The sequence below is a fragment of the Poecilia latipinna genome, unplaced genomic scaffold, assembly GCF_001443285.1.
Source record: "Poecilia latipinna isolate Pla-1442-1.1 unplaced genomic scaffold, P_latipinna-1.0 Scaffold622, whole genome shotgun sequence".
NCBI classification, from domain to species: domain Eukaryota; kingdom Metazoa; phylum Chordata; class Actinopteri; order Cyprinodontiformes; family Poeciliidae; genus Poecilia; species Poecilia latipinna.
The window spans coordinates 81,867-98,615 of NW_015113238.1; the positions used below are offsets into that span (position 1 = coordinate 81,867).

A 16,749-nucleotide genomic window follows, 5' to 3' on the forward strand; every position below is an offset into this window, starting at 1 on the left:
TAGGAATGACTTTTGGTGTAGTTCCTTGTGGAAACATTTTAGTACACTTGAAATAAAACGAAACTAACTTAAAAGTTACTTTTTGGAAAAATGGGAGCTTATTTAAGTCAATAACTCCTTAGTATTGATGAAAAAGTTCGAGTTCCTCCTGGCAGAATATTTCACATATAACAAGACATTTTTCCATGTTACAGGTGAAATAATCTGCCAGTGGAGCTGGTATTCACAGATTATTGACTTAAAACAAGCTCCTCTATCTTCCTAAATGGTTACTTGTAAGTTAGTTTGTCTACTAAGATATTTGCACTGGTAATTAGACCAAAATACTTGTTAAGATTTTGTGTTTTTGCATTGAAACTGCAGTCGATTCAAAAGTGCCTGGAAGCACTTTTTGAATCGACAATTTTGGTCCACATGATGTTTGTAGCTTCCTCCTGTAAAGTGGATGATTCATCTGCTCAATGTGGTTTATTTTAAAGAAAAAAGCTTATTTCACTCCAAAACTCAACAAATATGTTCAGTTTTCTATTTTCAAATGAAAATCTGATGCTTATGTAGTCTGAATGGTCACTGCGGGGTTCAGAAACAAAACAATTTCAGAAACAAGCAGAAATTTGCTGCTTTGTGATGAGAAAAGTTTTTTGTTTCTGCTGAAACTCAGGGCTTGATTTTGATGTTCTGATTTACTAAACGAAATAAACTCACATCACAACAACACCAGCTTCAAATGTCAGTTAAAAAAAAGAAAGGCTTCATAATCACTCAGGTTTAATTATAGACAGCTCAGATCTACCAGAACATTCAGAACCGGATGTTTACATGTTTATAATGTTTTAAAATCTGATCGTGGCAAACTCCTGAAGCACTTCCTGGTTATGACCTGTAGGGGGCAGAGTGTTTACGTTAAACATAAATAAAATATTATATAAAAAATAAAAATGTATTTTTGATGTTTAAACATGTAAAATGTCTACATTAAAAGGCAAAAACAACATTTTTGTCAAGTTTCTAGTTCAAATAATTAATACACATGAAATGGGACAAAAGTAACTAAAAAGTCAGCAAGATAAACACGCTGATTTTAAATCAATATGTTTGAAAATATTGGCAGATTTTTTCACTTATAACGAGACATTTTTCCTGCGTTCAGCCCAGCAGGAACCAGTTCTGGTTCTGGTAATGTTCACCTATGTTGGTTCTGTTCTGTTTTAATCCTCTAAAGCAGAATAAGATGGAAACAAGCAGCTCACATGAGAATTAAAATACTTGGTTTCGATTATAAAACATTAAAACTAAGCAAAATTACCAGAAAAAGAAAGAATTCTTGAAATTATCAGACTAAAGTCATATCAGGATGCATCAAAATGAAAATTTGGGCAGGTATCAATATCCAATTGAAAATCAATTGGATCAGATTGGTTTAAAAGAACAACTTAACTTATGTCTATATAACAGAACCAGACAGAAAAGGACTGGTCCAATCAGATTTAGACTCGGTTAATTTCCCCAGAATGGACCACAAAATGGTAATTAGAATCTGACGGAAGCTGCTGAGGTCCAAACAGGAACATTCAGGGATGAGCAGAACCATCCAGGTCCAAACAGAACAATTTAATACTCATTTAGAAATTAATGGAAGTGTGTGGAATGGGAACCTTCAGAACTGGATGAATCAGAACCAAGAATTTGAAAAATAACCCGTCCGTCCGTCCGTTGTTTTCCAGCCAGGTGGTGGTTTCCGTTAAATCAGGATTGTTTCCCATTTCCAGCCCACAGTCAGATTTCAGTTCGATGGCTCCCTGTTGCCTCACAGCTGATGGTTGACGGTTTGAATCCTGGTTGGGATGTTTCTGTTTGGTGTTTGCATGTTCCACATTGTTCTCCTCGTGGATGTGTTGGTTTTCTCTGGGTACTCCTGTTTCCTGTAGCAGGTCTTATGTTCACTGGCTGCCATCTTACCTGTTAGCTTCTGAGTTGAACTCCCTCTCTGAGTAGCATTCAGGAGTTTAATGAACATCTCACTAGCTGCTCTTCTATTCTAGTCATATTTTATTTTACATATATTACTATTTATTTTTTCACCCTTAAATTAAAGCCATTTCCCAGCCTTGGATCTTTTTACTGGCAATAAAGTGATTCTGATTCTTTTTCTCCTTCAGCTTCAAACAGCTTAAACTTCCAATGAATAACGATAATCAAATCCAGTAAAATCCTTTTGCTTGGGCTATAAACTAGTATCTTGATGTTTCTAAAACTTTGGATATTCAAGCATTTCTGCTTAAAAAGAAAGTTGGACTGAAATGACTAATCGATTATTAAAAATAATTGTCAACAAATTTAGTAATCGATTAATCGTCACCTGAAGTACGAAAGGCAGTTTAGTGAAAAAACAACATATTCAGAGCAGTAATTAAGCCATTTAAGATAAAAACATATTTGTCTGTAAGTATGTCTTATGTTATTGCACTTTAGTCAATAAAATGTTCAGTTTCTTATTTTAAAAAGGAATTTAATTATTTATTTGCATTTTTAATGTATTTCTAATATATTTTAATGTATTTCCAGTACATAGGAAGATGGAGGCTCAGGTGGTTAAATGAAAATTTGTAGAGTGTCCCATTTTTAAATCTAATTAATCGATTAATCGTTAGAATAATTGATAGATTAATTAAATTACGGCACTAAAAGAAAAGTGTCTGCTGCTGTCAGAATGTAAATATTAAACCTGTTGATACCAGTTTATCTTCTCCAGTTCCATATGTAGGTAACTAGACAATAGTTTCAGGTTGTAAGGGAGCATCTAGTTTCTGATGGTTCTGTGTTGCCGTCCTCAGGGTGCCGACCGTGATGTCAACACAAGCGCCGACGTTTACTCAGCCGCTGCAGAGCGTCGTGGCACTGGAGGGTAGTGCCGCTTCGTTCGAGGCTCAAGTTAGTGGTAAGAAAACATCTGATGGCAGCATCACGTAACTCTGCAATATCTGAGCATCACAAGCAAAAGCTGAACTCACTTAAAACATTTCTTTCTTCTTTTTAAACACAGGCATAAATGTAAAGAATTACACATTTATTTGATTACTCTGCACTGGTACAGCACGTTTAAATACACCTGTAGCTTTACAAGCTTAGTCAAACATGTAAAGACAATGTAAAATAAATAATGAAACTGACAAAAACAATAGGTTGACTGCATTGGTGAACAAGTAAAAATAAACTTCAACAAACTAACTGCACTTTGTTGGTTTTAGTCTGTGGGTTGATTTTCTGCGACTCCCAAACCAACTGCAATTCAAAAATGATACAGATTTGGCCTGTAGATGCAGATGGAGGCTTTTAATTTGTAACAAGGGTAAAATTATGACAGGTATACGTTTCTTACAAAGAAAAATGTAAAGTACAGCGCAAAGTGTTTAAATAACCAAGCTTTAGCAAAATATACAATTATTTATCCACAAACATCCAAATCAAGTTTTATTTAATTTATTAATCCTGACCAGACATAACAAAGTGACCCAAATCCTGTTTTATTACTGAAAATAAATGTGTTCAATTAAACCCCAAAAAACTGAAAATTTAATAATTTTCTTTTAATACAGCAAAATCTACAATGGTGTATAAGGGGAATTGTAGATAAGGAAAAGGAAGAATAAATTACCATCGAAAAAAACTTGGACATTTTTGAGTTACAAAAGTAATCAAATCTACATTTTTTTTCTTGAAAATTTCTGAGGATAATCTCACAATTTCTCATTTCTTTTTTTTGCAAATTTTCAACTTTTTAAACTCAGAAATTTCCAAGTTCTTTTTTTTAGAAAATTTCAGTTATTTGGTGATTGGGCTACTTTATTTGCTTGATTTTAAGGTGGATTGTTTTTTGGTGCAGTCTCTTGACTTACAGTAAATCTTCAGTGTTTTATAGCTGAAGTTCTGCAGCATGTCGTTCCTGCCTCCCTGACCTCTGACCTTCTCCTCTGCAGGTTTTCCAGTTCCTGAGGTGAGCTGGTTCCGTGATGGCCAGGTTCTTTCCGCCGCAGCTCTGCCCGGCGTCCAGATCTCGTTCAGCGACGGCCGCGCTGTTCTGAGCATCCCCGCTGTGACCGCCGCACACAGCGGACGCTTTTCTGTCAGAGCCACCAACGGCGCTGGACAAGCCACGAGCACCGCTGAGCTCCTGGTTACAGGTGAGATGATTGGACTAGACCGTCTGCACCTCAAATAGACTGAGTGATTCTGAGACATAATCTCTCTAGTTGATTTTCTTCCATGTTTGATCATTTTGTTATTTTCCTGAAAACCAAAACCTCAGACTAACAGTCAATTATGCCTGAAATGATTAATTGTATTAATTGTGATTAATTAATTATTGAAATAATTGTCAACTAATTTAGTAATTGATTGATCATTAACTGGAGTCGGATTTCCAGCTTCAATTAGGTGATTTATGAACTGGATTTATTTCATTCTCACTAATGTAATCAGTTTTTATTATCCACCAATTATTGATTATTGATCATAAGATATCTTTGAACTACACATACTTTAAAAAAAATTTATTGATTAATTTGAAGAAAAAACTAACAAAATAGTTTTTTATATATATAATATATAAATATATATTTTTAAGAACTGAAAAATTATTTTAAAAATGCAGAAAATAGATAATTGTTTAAAAAAAATAGGTTAGAAATAATTAAGGAAGAAATTGAGAAATTATAATCAAAAAAGTTGAAAAGTTTAGATGTTAGTTTAAATAATGTCTGGTGGGTCCGGTTCTCTTATGGAGCTGGGTCAGATTTGGACCTCCGTCTAGAGGAAATGACATTTTCCCACTGTTACATAATTGACTGGATTAAATTGAAAGTGTTTCATCAGGCAGTAAAGTTTATAGAGCAAAGACAAAGATCAAGAGACGAAGGAACAATGACAAGGGAAAGAAAAAACTTAGAGCTTTTGCTGCTTCAGAATCAGATCCTGGATTATGGATTACATGTTATGACAACAAGATTAAATTCAGATTGAGAAACTAATTTCACAACATTAAGTTATATTTTGCTCCTAAATTCACACATCGACACCTTCGCAGCAGCAGCTGGTATTTCATCCCTCAGTTTACTGACCGTCGGTGTTCAGTGTCATTTTAATGACAGCAGCTAACTGAACCGTGACGTTGGGTGAATAAAAGTTTAAGAGTGAAGCAGTGCGCTCCGGTCCGAGTCTAAATTTATCCCACCATCAGCTGTGTGGGCAGAGCTTGTTATTTAATCCAGTGATAAAACCGATATAGATGCAGCTGCTGCAGCATAGCTTTCCTTAACTGGAATCTGGACTTTTATTACGCGATGATGGCGTTTGAATCATCATTTACAGAACAACGGAGGTCAGCAGGGAATGCTTGATGAGGTCAAAGTTCAGGAATGATCCTTTATTTCTGGTTTAAAGTTTAAAATTGATGAAAATGTCCTGATTTTTCTTTGGGTTCCTGCAGCCGAGACGGCGCCACCGACCTTCATTCAGAGACTCCAGAGCTCCACAGTGAGGCAGGGCAGCCAGGTGAGGCTGAGCGTCAGAGTCTCAGGCATCCCCACACCTGTGGTGAAGTTCTACAGGGAGGGAGCCGAGATCCAGAGCTCCACCGACTTCCAGATCCTGCAGGATGGAGACCTGTACAGTCTGCTGATCGCTGAGGCCTTCCCAGAGGATTCTGGGGCGTATTCTGTGACGGCCACCAACAGCAGCGGGCGGGCCACGTCCACCTGCGAGCTGCTGGTTCAAGGTGAGCTAAGTCCGGTTCAGGTTCTGGTTCTGACTGTTTGGACTGGAGTTAAACTTCCTGCTGTGTGTCTGATAAAGGTGAAGAAGCAGTTCCCATTAAGAAAACAAAGACGATCATGTCCACATCCCAGATGGAGATGTCTGGAGCCACAGTGGAGAGGGTGAGTGGAGTCAGAGTGACACCTAGTGGCCATCAGTGGCGTTAAATTAAATTTAATAAATTTTATTTAATTTAAATATCAATGAATGTACAATATTGTGCTAATTTCCATCTGTAGTCTCGTAAGACAAACACAAGATGAAAAATTATATTAATAGAATTTCATAAATAAAAATAAGAAATACTGTTAAAATAACATGTGATCGGGAAAATCTATTTCAAGAGGCCTTTCTTAAAGTTTTAGTGCTGTTTTGAAAATGATGTTTTCTTGAGATAATGAGTTAATGAGTTAAACTAACTTGTCTTGAGAAAACCACTGGGAAAGTAAGTCGTTATTTGAGAAAACCTTTGGGAAAAGTACATGCGGAAAACGTCCGCCTTAAAGATTGAAATAAGTAAATTGGATCAAAATTTGCTTTTGGAACCTTTAAAACCTGAAATGTTTTAAAGAAATAAACATTTCTGTATTATTCAGAAATCCATGGAGGCCAGTTTCCAGGCCACCACCATGATGGAGATGCACGTTGAAGGAGGAATCATGACTCAACACATTGCTCACAAAACCCCACCGAGGGTCCCACCGAAACCCACATCCAAGTCTCCGCCATCCTTCATCTCCAAGGTAACGGGAGGCCGCCAGCAGTCGCCTTCACCCGTCAGACACGTGAAGGGGCCAACGCCCGCACCTGTCAGGTAAGCGTCCGCCTGCAGGTGCGCTGTGGTTCAAACGGCTGAGCTGTGAGGTTTAATGAAGTGGTGTCCTCTGCAGACCCGTCTCTCCCTCCAGCAGGATGTCCATCTCTCCCATCAGACCTGTCCGGTCTCCCCTGATGACCAGAAAACAGGTGAGAGAGACCAAGTCCGGCTGTTTCATCTAAACCTTTAACTATTAAAAACATCCTGAGAGATGTTTGAGAAACATTTCGGGTTTTCATTCAAGCGTAAACTCTTCATTTACTTCATAAACGGCTGTCTGTCTACTTTTCTTGGTTTTCTCCACAACTTTCTGGCACAAAAACTAAACATTCAACCTTATTCTGTTGTTTGTTTGATTTTTTTACATAAATGTAATTGAAAAAAGAGATATGATTTTCAGTCTTTTTGTGGATCAGCTTTAACTGAGAAAGATCTGAAGCAGTAAAAATGGCAACCATGTCTAAATACAAGTTGGCAGCCAAAAAAGATGTAGCAGAAGTTAGCTAGCACAGTTTGATTTACACCAAATTTGTATGATTTTGTCAAAGTTTTGGGGGCTGGTTGACCTTTGATGACCTCTGGAAACATTTATTAATATCTTTTAAAATGATAGCGGCACAAACATTTGACACCAATTTAATTTGATTTAAAGAAGGTGAGGGGGTCAGCTTCACTCAGGTAAGGTTTCCTGTTTTGTACAGGATCAGACTTAGACTAAAACATTTAATTTCATTTATTGTATATATTCAGAAAATGAGGAATCTAATCCTTTATGCGTGAAACGAACAAACTTTTTCAGTAAATCCAGTTTGCATCAGAACCAAAGGGAGTTCTCTTGCTGCGTCATCCAAAACCTTCCTCCTGTCTGCTTTAGGTATCTGGGTCCGCTGAGGTTCTGCCGCCCTGGAAGCAGGGAGATTACATGGCTGAAGGCTACACCAGTATGACCAGCATGACCAGCATGAGCAGCATCAGCAGCTCCACACAGCTGGAGAAACAGTGGGAGCATCAGGTGGCCGCCAGCAGAGAGGTGAGTGGAGAGTCCTTCTCAGTTCTGATCCGACCTGGTGTTTACTGGTGGATGTGTTTGTATCTTGGATCCTCTGGATCAGATGGGAGTTGTGATGAACTCAGACCTGAACATTCAGAGCCACATAAAGACAGTTACAAAGCCAGCCTTCTGTCACATGAAGAACATTTCCTGGATTAAAGGATTAACATTCCAGCTCGATTTAGAGAAACTCATCCATGTGTTTATCTTTAGTCGTATTGATTACTGCAACAGCGTCTTCACAGGTCTGACTAAAAAAATCTATCAGAATGATGCAGCTGACCCAAAATGCTACTGCTGGCATTCTGACTAAAACCAGAAAGATGACACCAGTTTTAAGGTCCACAAACTGGCTCCGTGTAGCTCAGAGGATAGACTTTAAAATCCTGTTGTTAGTTTATAAATCACAGAACGGTTTAGCACAACAATAGATTAAAGATCTGCTGTTGTTTCAACCTTCCAGACCCCTCAGATCTTCTGGTTCTGGTCTGCTCTGCATCCCCAGAACCAGAACCAAACGAGGAGAAGCAGCATTCAGCTTCTATGCATCAGAAATATGGAACAAAATTCTAGAAAACTGCAAACAGCTGAAACACTGAGTTCCTTTACATCAAGGCTTGTTTAGAGCCGTTTCTAATTAGTGGCAAATGGAACATTGATCACCATATTTGATGTACGTTTGCTTGATGATGGTATCTGACAGAATGTAACATTCATTGCTTGTTTAATAATTGGTTACTGCATTTTGTTTTTATGATGCATAGCGCTTTGAACTGGCTTGTTGCTGAAATGTTCTATACAGATAAACTTGACTTCCCTCCAGAGGAAGAACCTTTAACTTCCTGTTGACCCATCAGACCATTAAGGATGTTTTCACACCTGACAGTCAGGTAGACTGGGTTCGATCGGGGACAAAAATTGCAACATTTGGTCCATTTTCAGCTGATATGATTCACTTTCACTGTGTCAAACAATCCAAATTCTTTGAGCAACACGTTCCCCCTCCTCACCTGTGGGGGCGCTGCACCAAGAACAACTGAAGGAAGCAACATGAAAACCTCTAGGAAGACTCTGAGCACAAACTCCTGCTTTACCAAATGTAAACAAAAATGGAGTGGCATGAGATTTTAGTGGTTGTAGGATTTCTCTTTTGTCTTTCGTGAAAGACCACAAACCATTTCTCTGGCTAGCGCTAGACTCTTGTGTTTGTTTTGGTTGTATTTACCCAGAATGCCTTTCACCTTCTTTTGGAGAAGTTTGCAGGCCACTTTGCATTCCCATATGCAATCAAACCGCACCAGAGTTCACTTCAATTGAACCTTGACCTAGACCAGAGTTCACATTTTTGGTCCACATCGGAGTTTGATTATACATTCACACCTCCCCAAACAAACCAGTCTTTCTAGACAAACAAACAAGTTGGATCAAAGTGGACAAACAGGGCTGGTGCTTCCTAAATCACATCTTCTTTCCAAACTTTAGTTCACTTTTAGAAAAGTTGAAGGTTTTAAACCATTCTTAGTTCAAATTGGAAATGATAGTACTCGTATGAAGAACCCAGTGCCAACGTTTCTCCATCTCCTTGTTTCCCTCTGATGTTCCCCATGCTGCTGCTCTTCTTCTCCTGGTTGAATATTTTAAACCTTTTTAACTCGACTGTCAACCTTCCTGAGATCTGTTTGCTGTTGGCTGTACCTTTAGACTGAAGGGGAGAAAAAAGCCGAGGCGGTCGCCACCGTGTTGGCCGCCGTTGACCTTGCTCGTGTTCGCCAGCCCATTCATGAGGAGGGGGTCTGGGGTGGAGAGGAGGAGGAGGAAGAAGAGGAGGTTCTCCAGGTGAAGCAGAAGGCAGCAGTGATAACAGACAAGCAGGTTGTTGCTGCAAAAACCGAAGAGCAACGACGAGTCCAGATCCAGGAGGTCCAGCAGATCCATCAGGTCTGAGGACTCGGCTGTTAGATCAAACCGGATCGGTCCAGACTCTCCCTAACGGCTCATGTGTTGGTCACTCCAGATTCAGAGAACAGCCGAGGTCTCCTCCCATGTGGACTCCGGCGTCGCTCCGTCCACAGTCCCGCATTTCACGGTTTCTAAAGTTTCCGTTCCCAAACCCGAACCGAGCCGCGAGGTAAGAGGTTCGGCTGCAGGGCCCGCCGTCGCCGCCCCAGAACCTCCATGCCATCTTTAACAAACACACATTTGTAACAGCTGTGGTTCCCTTTGGTTCCCTCCTCACTGTCACCCATCCTAAACCTGCACAGCTCTCCGATCCTACAATGTCTCGGTCCGTCGGCTCCGAACTGATCCTCCTCCTTCCTACTGGTCACTTTTTGCTCATCTAGTTATTTCACCTAAAGCCAGTCCTTTAGTTTTTAGGTTTCACTAAAGCTAAATCAGAAGACATTGGAACAACATGGAAAAAGCTAAATGATTGTCCAATTCTTGAATATCTGATGTCAAGCTTCATTTTGGTTATTTTCCATCCAGTCCTGCATTTTAGGCTGCAACACATTCCATAAAAATTCAGCTCAGTTTTCCATTTTAATGTCGCTGGCATTTCTTCTCCAAAATGATTGAGATCACAAAACACAAGAGTTTCCAGTTTTTAAGCTGGTTTTAGAAGCTCTTGGGATCCAAATGGAAGTCTAAAAACTTGTGAAAAGTTAATTTTGCACAACAGGTTTTTTTTAGGCCTTCTTCCTGAATGTTTGCATTATGTGACTTTCTACATTCTGGCTGCTCCATTTTTGCTGACGAAGGGTTTCAAAGTCCATGTTGTTCTATCAGCTGTAGGATCGGAGCTGCACAGGCAGACGTATACATTACCTGGAACCTGTTCAGTGGTTTTTTTGTGGACTTTTCTTGTCCGACTGAAGAACCTCTCACAATCTTTTCTCCTCATACTTGCCATCGTGCCTGGATCTGATGACCAAACAAGAATTAAAATTGTCTCTTGGAATATCTTTTCTTTTTGTCTTCAATGCTGAATTGCTTCTCCCCAAAGGATTCGTAAATGTGTTGCAGCCAGAAATGCAGAAATGTTTGGAAGTGAACAAATGAAATCTTAATAACATGAACAACATATTGACTTTTCTAAGTAAATCCAATAATCACTGGATGCTTTGTATTTTATGGTGTTTTCCATGCGGTTTCATCGTTTTCTGGTCCAGGGTAGTTCTGTGCCTTGTAGGAGCATCTTTAACCCTGAACTTTCAAAAATCGGAATCTTCAGTGTATTTTATTGGGGTTTTATTATATAATTATATACAACAATAATAATAGTAGTAGTAGTAATAATATAATTGTGAATTGAACGGAGAATTGATGAGAATTGATGCCAGAACTGCCTTCTTTCTGCTGGTACAACTACAAACTAGATTGGAAAGAGCGCATTTATTTCAATTAATTTTCAAATATTGCCACAGATTCTCAACGAACTTTAAATTTGGACTTTGACTAGGACATTATAATACATAGATATGTTTTGATGCTGAGGGTTTCTTTTGCAGCCTCCAACAGGTTTCCCTCCTTGTAGTTAGCTCCATCCGTCTTCCCATCAAAACCAGCTTATCTGTAAATGCTGAAGGAAAACATCCCCACAGTGCAATGCTGCCACCACCATGCTTTTTAATAGAGCCGTTGTGAGAAATTGTTTTTTCAGTTTTTCCTTCAGATATCTGGATTTATCTCAGCAGATCAACAATCACTGTTTTCTTTAGTGATTCCAGAGTAGAAATTAAATAAACACTTTTCTTTGTTATTTTACTCAATTCTACACTTTTTTATCTTAGTCTGTAACATATGATCTCAAGAAACACTGGCAATGAGATAAAAATATTTAAGGGGTGTAAATACTTTTGCACGGCACAGTAGTTGGTTTTATTTTTTCCCGGCTGCCTGCCGCCTCCTTTCTGACCTTCACTCAGCGTCTCCATCACCGTCTTCCCTCACTAATCGTGGACTTCCTGTTTGTTCCTGATCGTGGTGTTTAACCTGCTCTGATTGGCCGGTTCAGGTGTCCATCACCGGCTCAGCCATCGCTGCTCTGCACAAAGAGCTGGCCTCCCCCTCTGCCACCAGGAAGATCATCAAACCCGTCAAGTCTCCTAGTCCTTCTCGCAGGTCGGTGGTGGAGGCCAGAGTGACGCTGGAGCCCCTCCCACCACCGTTTAAGGACATCAGATATCAGAGGCAGTTTGAGGGCGGGGCTTATGCAGTGAGTGAGGAGGAGTTTGAGGACTGGGAGCCTCAGGTTGGTCCTTTACCACTGTCCTCTTCTTTTTTAACTCTGACCTCAGTCCCTCCCTGCAGCCAATCACACGTCACCCTTCTTGAAGACTCCTCCTCTTGTCTCCTTCTGTCTTCATCTGCAGACCCTCATCTTTTTTATCTATGCTAACCAACTTCCTGTTCCATCCTCTCAGAACCCTGCAGACCATAAAACACATCTTGTTTGTCTCTCTAACTCTTGTTTTGTCTTTGTAGGAGGCGGTCGCTGTGCCAATGAGAGCCCAGGAACCTGCAGTCCCTCCCACTATCCTGGCAGTAAGTAACTTTTCCCTACACTTTCTCTTTCTATCCTTTTCAAATAGGGCTAAAGCGATTAACTATGATTCATTGTGAATAAGCAATTATTGAAAAAATCCTCAACTAATTTAGCAACCGATAAATTATTAACTGGAGTAAAAAGACTCAAAAAAGACCAGATGCTTAAAGAACAACACAATCAAGGCACTAATTAAGCAAAAACTGTACAATAAAACCTATCTGTAAATATGTTCTACCCAAAACTCATCTAGTGACAGTTTTGGCTTCACCTGGTTAAAATCTGTAAATTTTGAAAGATCTTCAGAAAGTCTTGAAAACAATTGATTAGGATCAAAAAATAATTTCTAAGAACTGAGTCTTTTGTTCAGGTCTCTGACCATTTCTGTGGTTTGTTTCAGGGCCTGAAGAACCTGACGGTGACAGAGGGCGAGTCGGTGACCCTGGAGTGTCAGATCAGCGGTCAGCCGGCCCCCATCATCATGTGGTTCAGAGAGGACTACAAAATCGAGAGTTCAATCGACTTCCAGATCAGCTATGAGAACGGCGTCGCCCGGATGATGATCCGCGAGGCGTTTGCCGAAGACAGCGGTCGCTTCACCTGCACCGCCACGAACGAGGCCGGAACCATCAGCACCTCCTGCTACCTGCTCGTTAAAGGTAACAGATGGACACTCGAAAATCAACAACTTGTTCATGCACAACTCTGACATTGTGTCACTTTTCAGCCACAAAGACAAAGTATTTTATAAGGACTTTATGTGGTAGACCAACAGAAAGTAGTGCCTGAATGGGAAGTAGAAAGAAGGATTGTGGGATTTGTCTGAGTCACAAACTGGGACTGGATGATATGCCTAAAAAACGGTTCATGATATAAGCTTTTTTTTTGTATCAGTTGATGTTGATAATTATTGATAAGTTTATTGTTAAATATCTGACATACTGCCTAACTGGTGGTTGTCTTTGCTTTAATTTCTACAGGCTGATTACTGACAAAAACATGCAAACTAACAACAGAAAAGGGTCAGATTTGGGGTAAAACACGTTAAAGCCGTGAAAGAGACAAATGGCTGTCTGGAACGCAAACTCTGTTCATGACTTTGTAATACACCACAGAGAAAATAAGATTAAACTGTACAAAAAACCAGCCTAATCTGGTGTCCTCTGATTATGTTGCAGTTTCAGAGGAAATAGAGAGCAGAGAGGAGATGGTGACTGTCACAGAAACTGGGCTCACACAAGCCAAAACGTGAGTTTTAAACACCAACCCTATTACACTGAAGTTTCTGAGCTGAATGTAAATCCAGATGTTGCTTCTCCGCAGCATTGCTGTCGAGATGAGGGAGCAGACGGAGATCAGCACAGGAGAAACTGGTGCCCCCTTCTTTATTAAGAAGCCCACTCCCCAGAAGCTGGTGGAGGGAGGAAGTGTTGTGTTTGAGTGTCAGATTGCAGGAAACCCAAGACCTCACATCATTTGGAAGAAGAGTGGCGTTCCGCTCACCACTGGATACAGGTACGACCCACGGGGTTGCTAGGTAACGGGGTGAGCTTCGCTGGGCTTGCTAGCTGAGGGGCAGTGCTAGCTGATTTGTGACTTTTTTTTTAACGGCTCATTTTCCAAACACTAAGAAACATTAATTTAATGCTAAACACCTGCTGGATGTTTTATTTAAATCACCTGGACTGTTTTTAGAAGCAGTAGAGACCCAATAGAAGTACAAATAAGTGCAAAATGTGAATATTGCATAATGAAGAAGCCTGTTTCAAAGGGGAATGTTTTTTTCAAGAGCAGAATTTGTGTTTGTGGTGTTAATGCACTTACAAACACTTAACTATACAAATGAAGGAATATATAGTTTATCGTCATTTTTACCATTATTTCAACAGCACCACAACATGTCACAATAAAATTATAATTCCACATCACCCACTCCTATCCTCGACCCCTGAATCAGAGAAGATAACTGACTTTTTTCTTCCTTTCAGATATAAAGTTGCCTACAAAAAGGAGACTGGAGAATGCCGACTGGAGATCTCAATGACCTTCGCTGATGATGCAGGAGAATACTCCGTCTTTGCTAAGAATCCTCTCGGGGAAGCGTCAGCCACTGCCATCCTGCTGGATGAAGGTATCAGCATTTTCTGTTTTTTTGTCTTTATTTCTGCTTTGGACCTCACTGAACAACGACAAATATTAAATCTTTTTGACTGCTTTCTTATTGCAAATATTTCATTGCAGTTGAAAAAGTAGCTCCACTGGCAGATTACTTCACTTATAGAAATAAATTTTTTCCCTGTTATAATTAAAATAATCTATTAATGGAACTAGTACTTTTCTTAATCAATATTCAAAAAAATTATTGATTTAAAACAATAAATCTTGCTGAAAAGTTATTTTGAGTTAGTTTTGTTTTATTTCAAGTGTATCTAGATATTTGCAGAAGAAACTAGACAGAAATGTTTGGTAAGATTTTGTGTTTTTGCAGTCCAGTCTCTTACTTTCTTTCCGCTTGCAGAACAATATGAAGCCTACATGAAGCAACAAGATGTGACATATAAAACCGAAGTGACGACGACCGTGGTCCAGGAGCCTCAGCCGGTCGTAGCTCAGTACGAGTTTGAACAAAGGAGGGTGACGACCCCCATGAGCTTCGTCTCAGAAACGGTAATCGTCTTCTGCAGATCAGTGACTTTGCAGTAGTTTATATATTTTTTGTACAGTTCTTGGAGTGAATTGTTCTTTCAGCAAATTTACCTCAGGTTTAATGTTCTGCTCTTTTTCTTTCAGGAGTTCATGATTTCAGCCTTTGAGGAGAGGATCATCCAGGAGATTGAGATCCGTATCTTGAGGATCACCTACAGAGAGTTGGTGACTGAGGACGGAGAGCTGATGGTGACTGTCGCAGAAGAAGAGGCGCTGCAGCCGGCCTTCGAGACGCCAGTGAAAAACTACCGGATCATGGAGGGAATGGGCGTCACTTTCCACTGCAGGATGTCTGGCACGCCGCTGCCTAAGGTGCAGAAAAATACATTTATATATAGTCAAACTCATCTCTGCAATATGGAAATTAGTCCAATCAAATCTGAACATTTCTGTGAAGTATGATGAAGTTTATGTGGTACCATTTATCAGAGTTTTGTATTTATGACCTTTAATAATCTGCTGGAAACCCGTGTATTATGTATGAATTCATAAAACTCATTAGTGAACTGTTAAAATAAGACAGTCTCTGCATTCGCTGAGTTCCTAAATTTAAATAATATTGAACCTCTTTTGACTTTGATCAGTCCCTCCAGGATTTCATGATTGTTTTTGTGATTTTTTTGCAATCAAAATTAAGTTTTGTTGTTCTAATTTAGAAATATTTTTGCAATATTTGCACTTATGCATCATGGTAATTGTGACTTTTTGTCACTCGCCACATCAATCACAGACTATTAACTTGACACCAAGTAAGATTAAGGCAGCAGTGTTGTAGAAGTAAGAAATACTGCCCCCTGCAGGTTGGAGTCAGTCACTTAAACACAATGTTTTTGACTATTTTTGCAGAAAATGTGCAATAAATTCACAGTTATTCACTCCATTAGTTCAGAATCGCAAAAAACTTGAGAGACTTATTGATGTAATTTGGCAGTATACATATATAATTGCTTTGGTCATATTGATAAAATAATATATAAGCACACAACTGTTATTTTGAAGGTTCTTTTTATGTATCTGTCTCTAGTCTAGAGGGCCACATAAAAAGCTATGACAGGCCTTGAGTTTGACACGTCACTTACAGCGATTCATAAAACCTTCTGCAGATTGTTTGGTACAAAGACGGCCAGCGCATCCGGCCCGGTGGCCGGTACCAGATGGAGGTCCTTCAGGATGGACGAGCCAGCCTCCGGCTGTCTGTGGTTCAACCAGAGGATGAAGGCGTGTACACCGCCTTCGCCTCCAACATGAAGGGAAATGCCATCAGCTCAGGGAAGCTCTACGTGGAGCCTTCTGGAGGTGTAACCCCTCCCAGTTACACACCTCAGCCATCAATGCAGAGGATCAGGTCAGTGCTGAACAAATGTTAATGCTGAGAAATTATGAAAATGGAGATGAATTGACAAAATGAACTATGACCTACAAACCAGGGGGGAAGTTTTGCCTCTTCAGAGGCTGCAAAGAAACACCAAAACCTGAAAATGCAATGTCTCTGCTGCTCTGAATGCTGCATCTGAAGTCTCGCCTGCTAACTGGTGACACACTGCTTCCCCCTTTTAGATCCGCATCTCCTCGCTCTCTGAGCCGTTCTCCTGGCCGTTCACCTGGACGTTCACCTGGACGTTCCCCAGCTCGCCGCCTAGAAGAAACGGATGAAATTCACCTGGAAAGACTTTACAAACCCGTGTTTGTCATGAAGCCCTCCTCTATCAAATGCGCAGAGGGACAAACTGCCAGATTTGACTTAAAGGTTGTAGGCAGGCCAATGCCTGAAACCTACTGGTTCCACAATGGTAAGAGAAGCAGTGTTAAATATGTTTA

At 39.9% G+C, this 16,749-nt stretch overlaps 1 protein-coding gene across 18 annotated transcripts in view; it reads left to right on the forward strand.

The window, feature by feature from the left end:
• The window catches only part of ttn.2 (titin, tandem duplicate 2), a 208,919-nt gene that overhangs the window by 681 nt on the left and 191,489 nt on the right, over nt 1-16,749 (forward strand). For all 18 annotated transcript variants that reach the window (XM_015043229.1, XM_015043240.1, XM_015043237.1 and 15 more), the window contains exons 2-17: nt 2,835-2,938; nt 3,978-4,181; nt 5,486-5,773; nt 5,851-5,933; nt 6,408-6,625; nt 6,702-6,777; nt 7,503-7,658; nt 12,165-12,224; nt 12,626-12,884; nt 13,404-13,473; nt 13,549-13,740; nt 14,214-14,356; nt 14,744-14,892; nt 15,016-15,243; nt 16,035-16,276; nt 16,489-16,721. In XM_015043229.1, coding sequence (XP_014898715.1) covers nt 2,848-2,938; nt 3,978-4,181; nt 5,486-5,773; nt 5,851-5,933; nt 6,408-6,625; nt 6,702-6,777; nt 7,503-7,658; nt 12,165-12,224; nt 12,626-12,884; nt 13,404-13,473; nt 13,549-13,740; nt 14,214-14,356; nt 14,744-14,892; nt 15,016-15,243; nt 16,035-16,276; nt 16,489-16,721 — 2,692 coding nt within the window. In that variant the 5' untranslated portion in view covers nt 2,835-2,847. The remainder of the gene's footprint in view (nt 1-2,834; nt 2,939-3,977; nt 4,182-5,485; nt 5,774-5,850; nt 5,934-6,407; nt 6,626-6,701; nt 6,778-7,502; nt 7,659-12,164; nt 12,225-12,625; nt 12,885-13,403; nt 13,474-13,548; nt 13,741-14,213; nt 14,357-14,743; nt 14,893-15,015; nt 15,244-16,034; nt 16,277-16,488; nt 16,722-16,749) is intronic.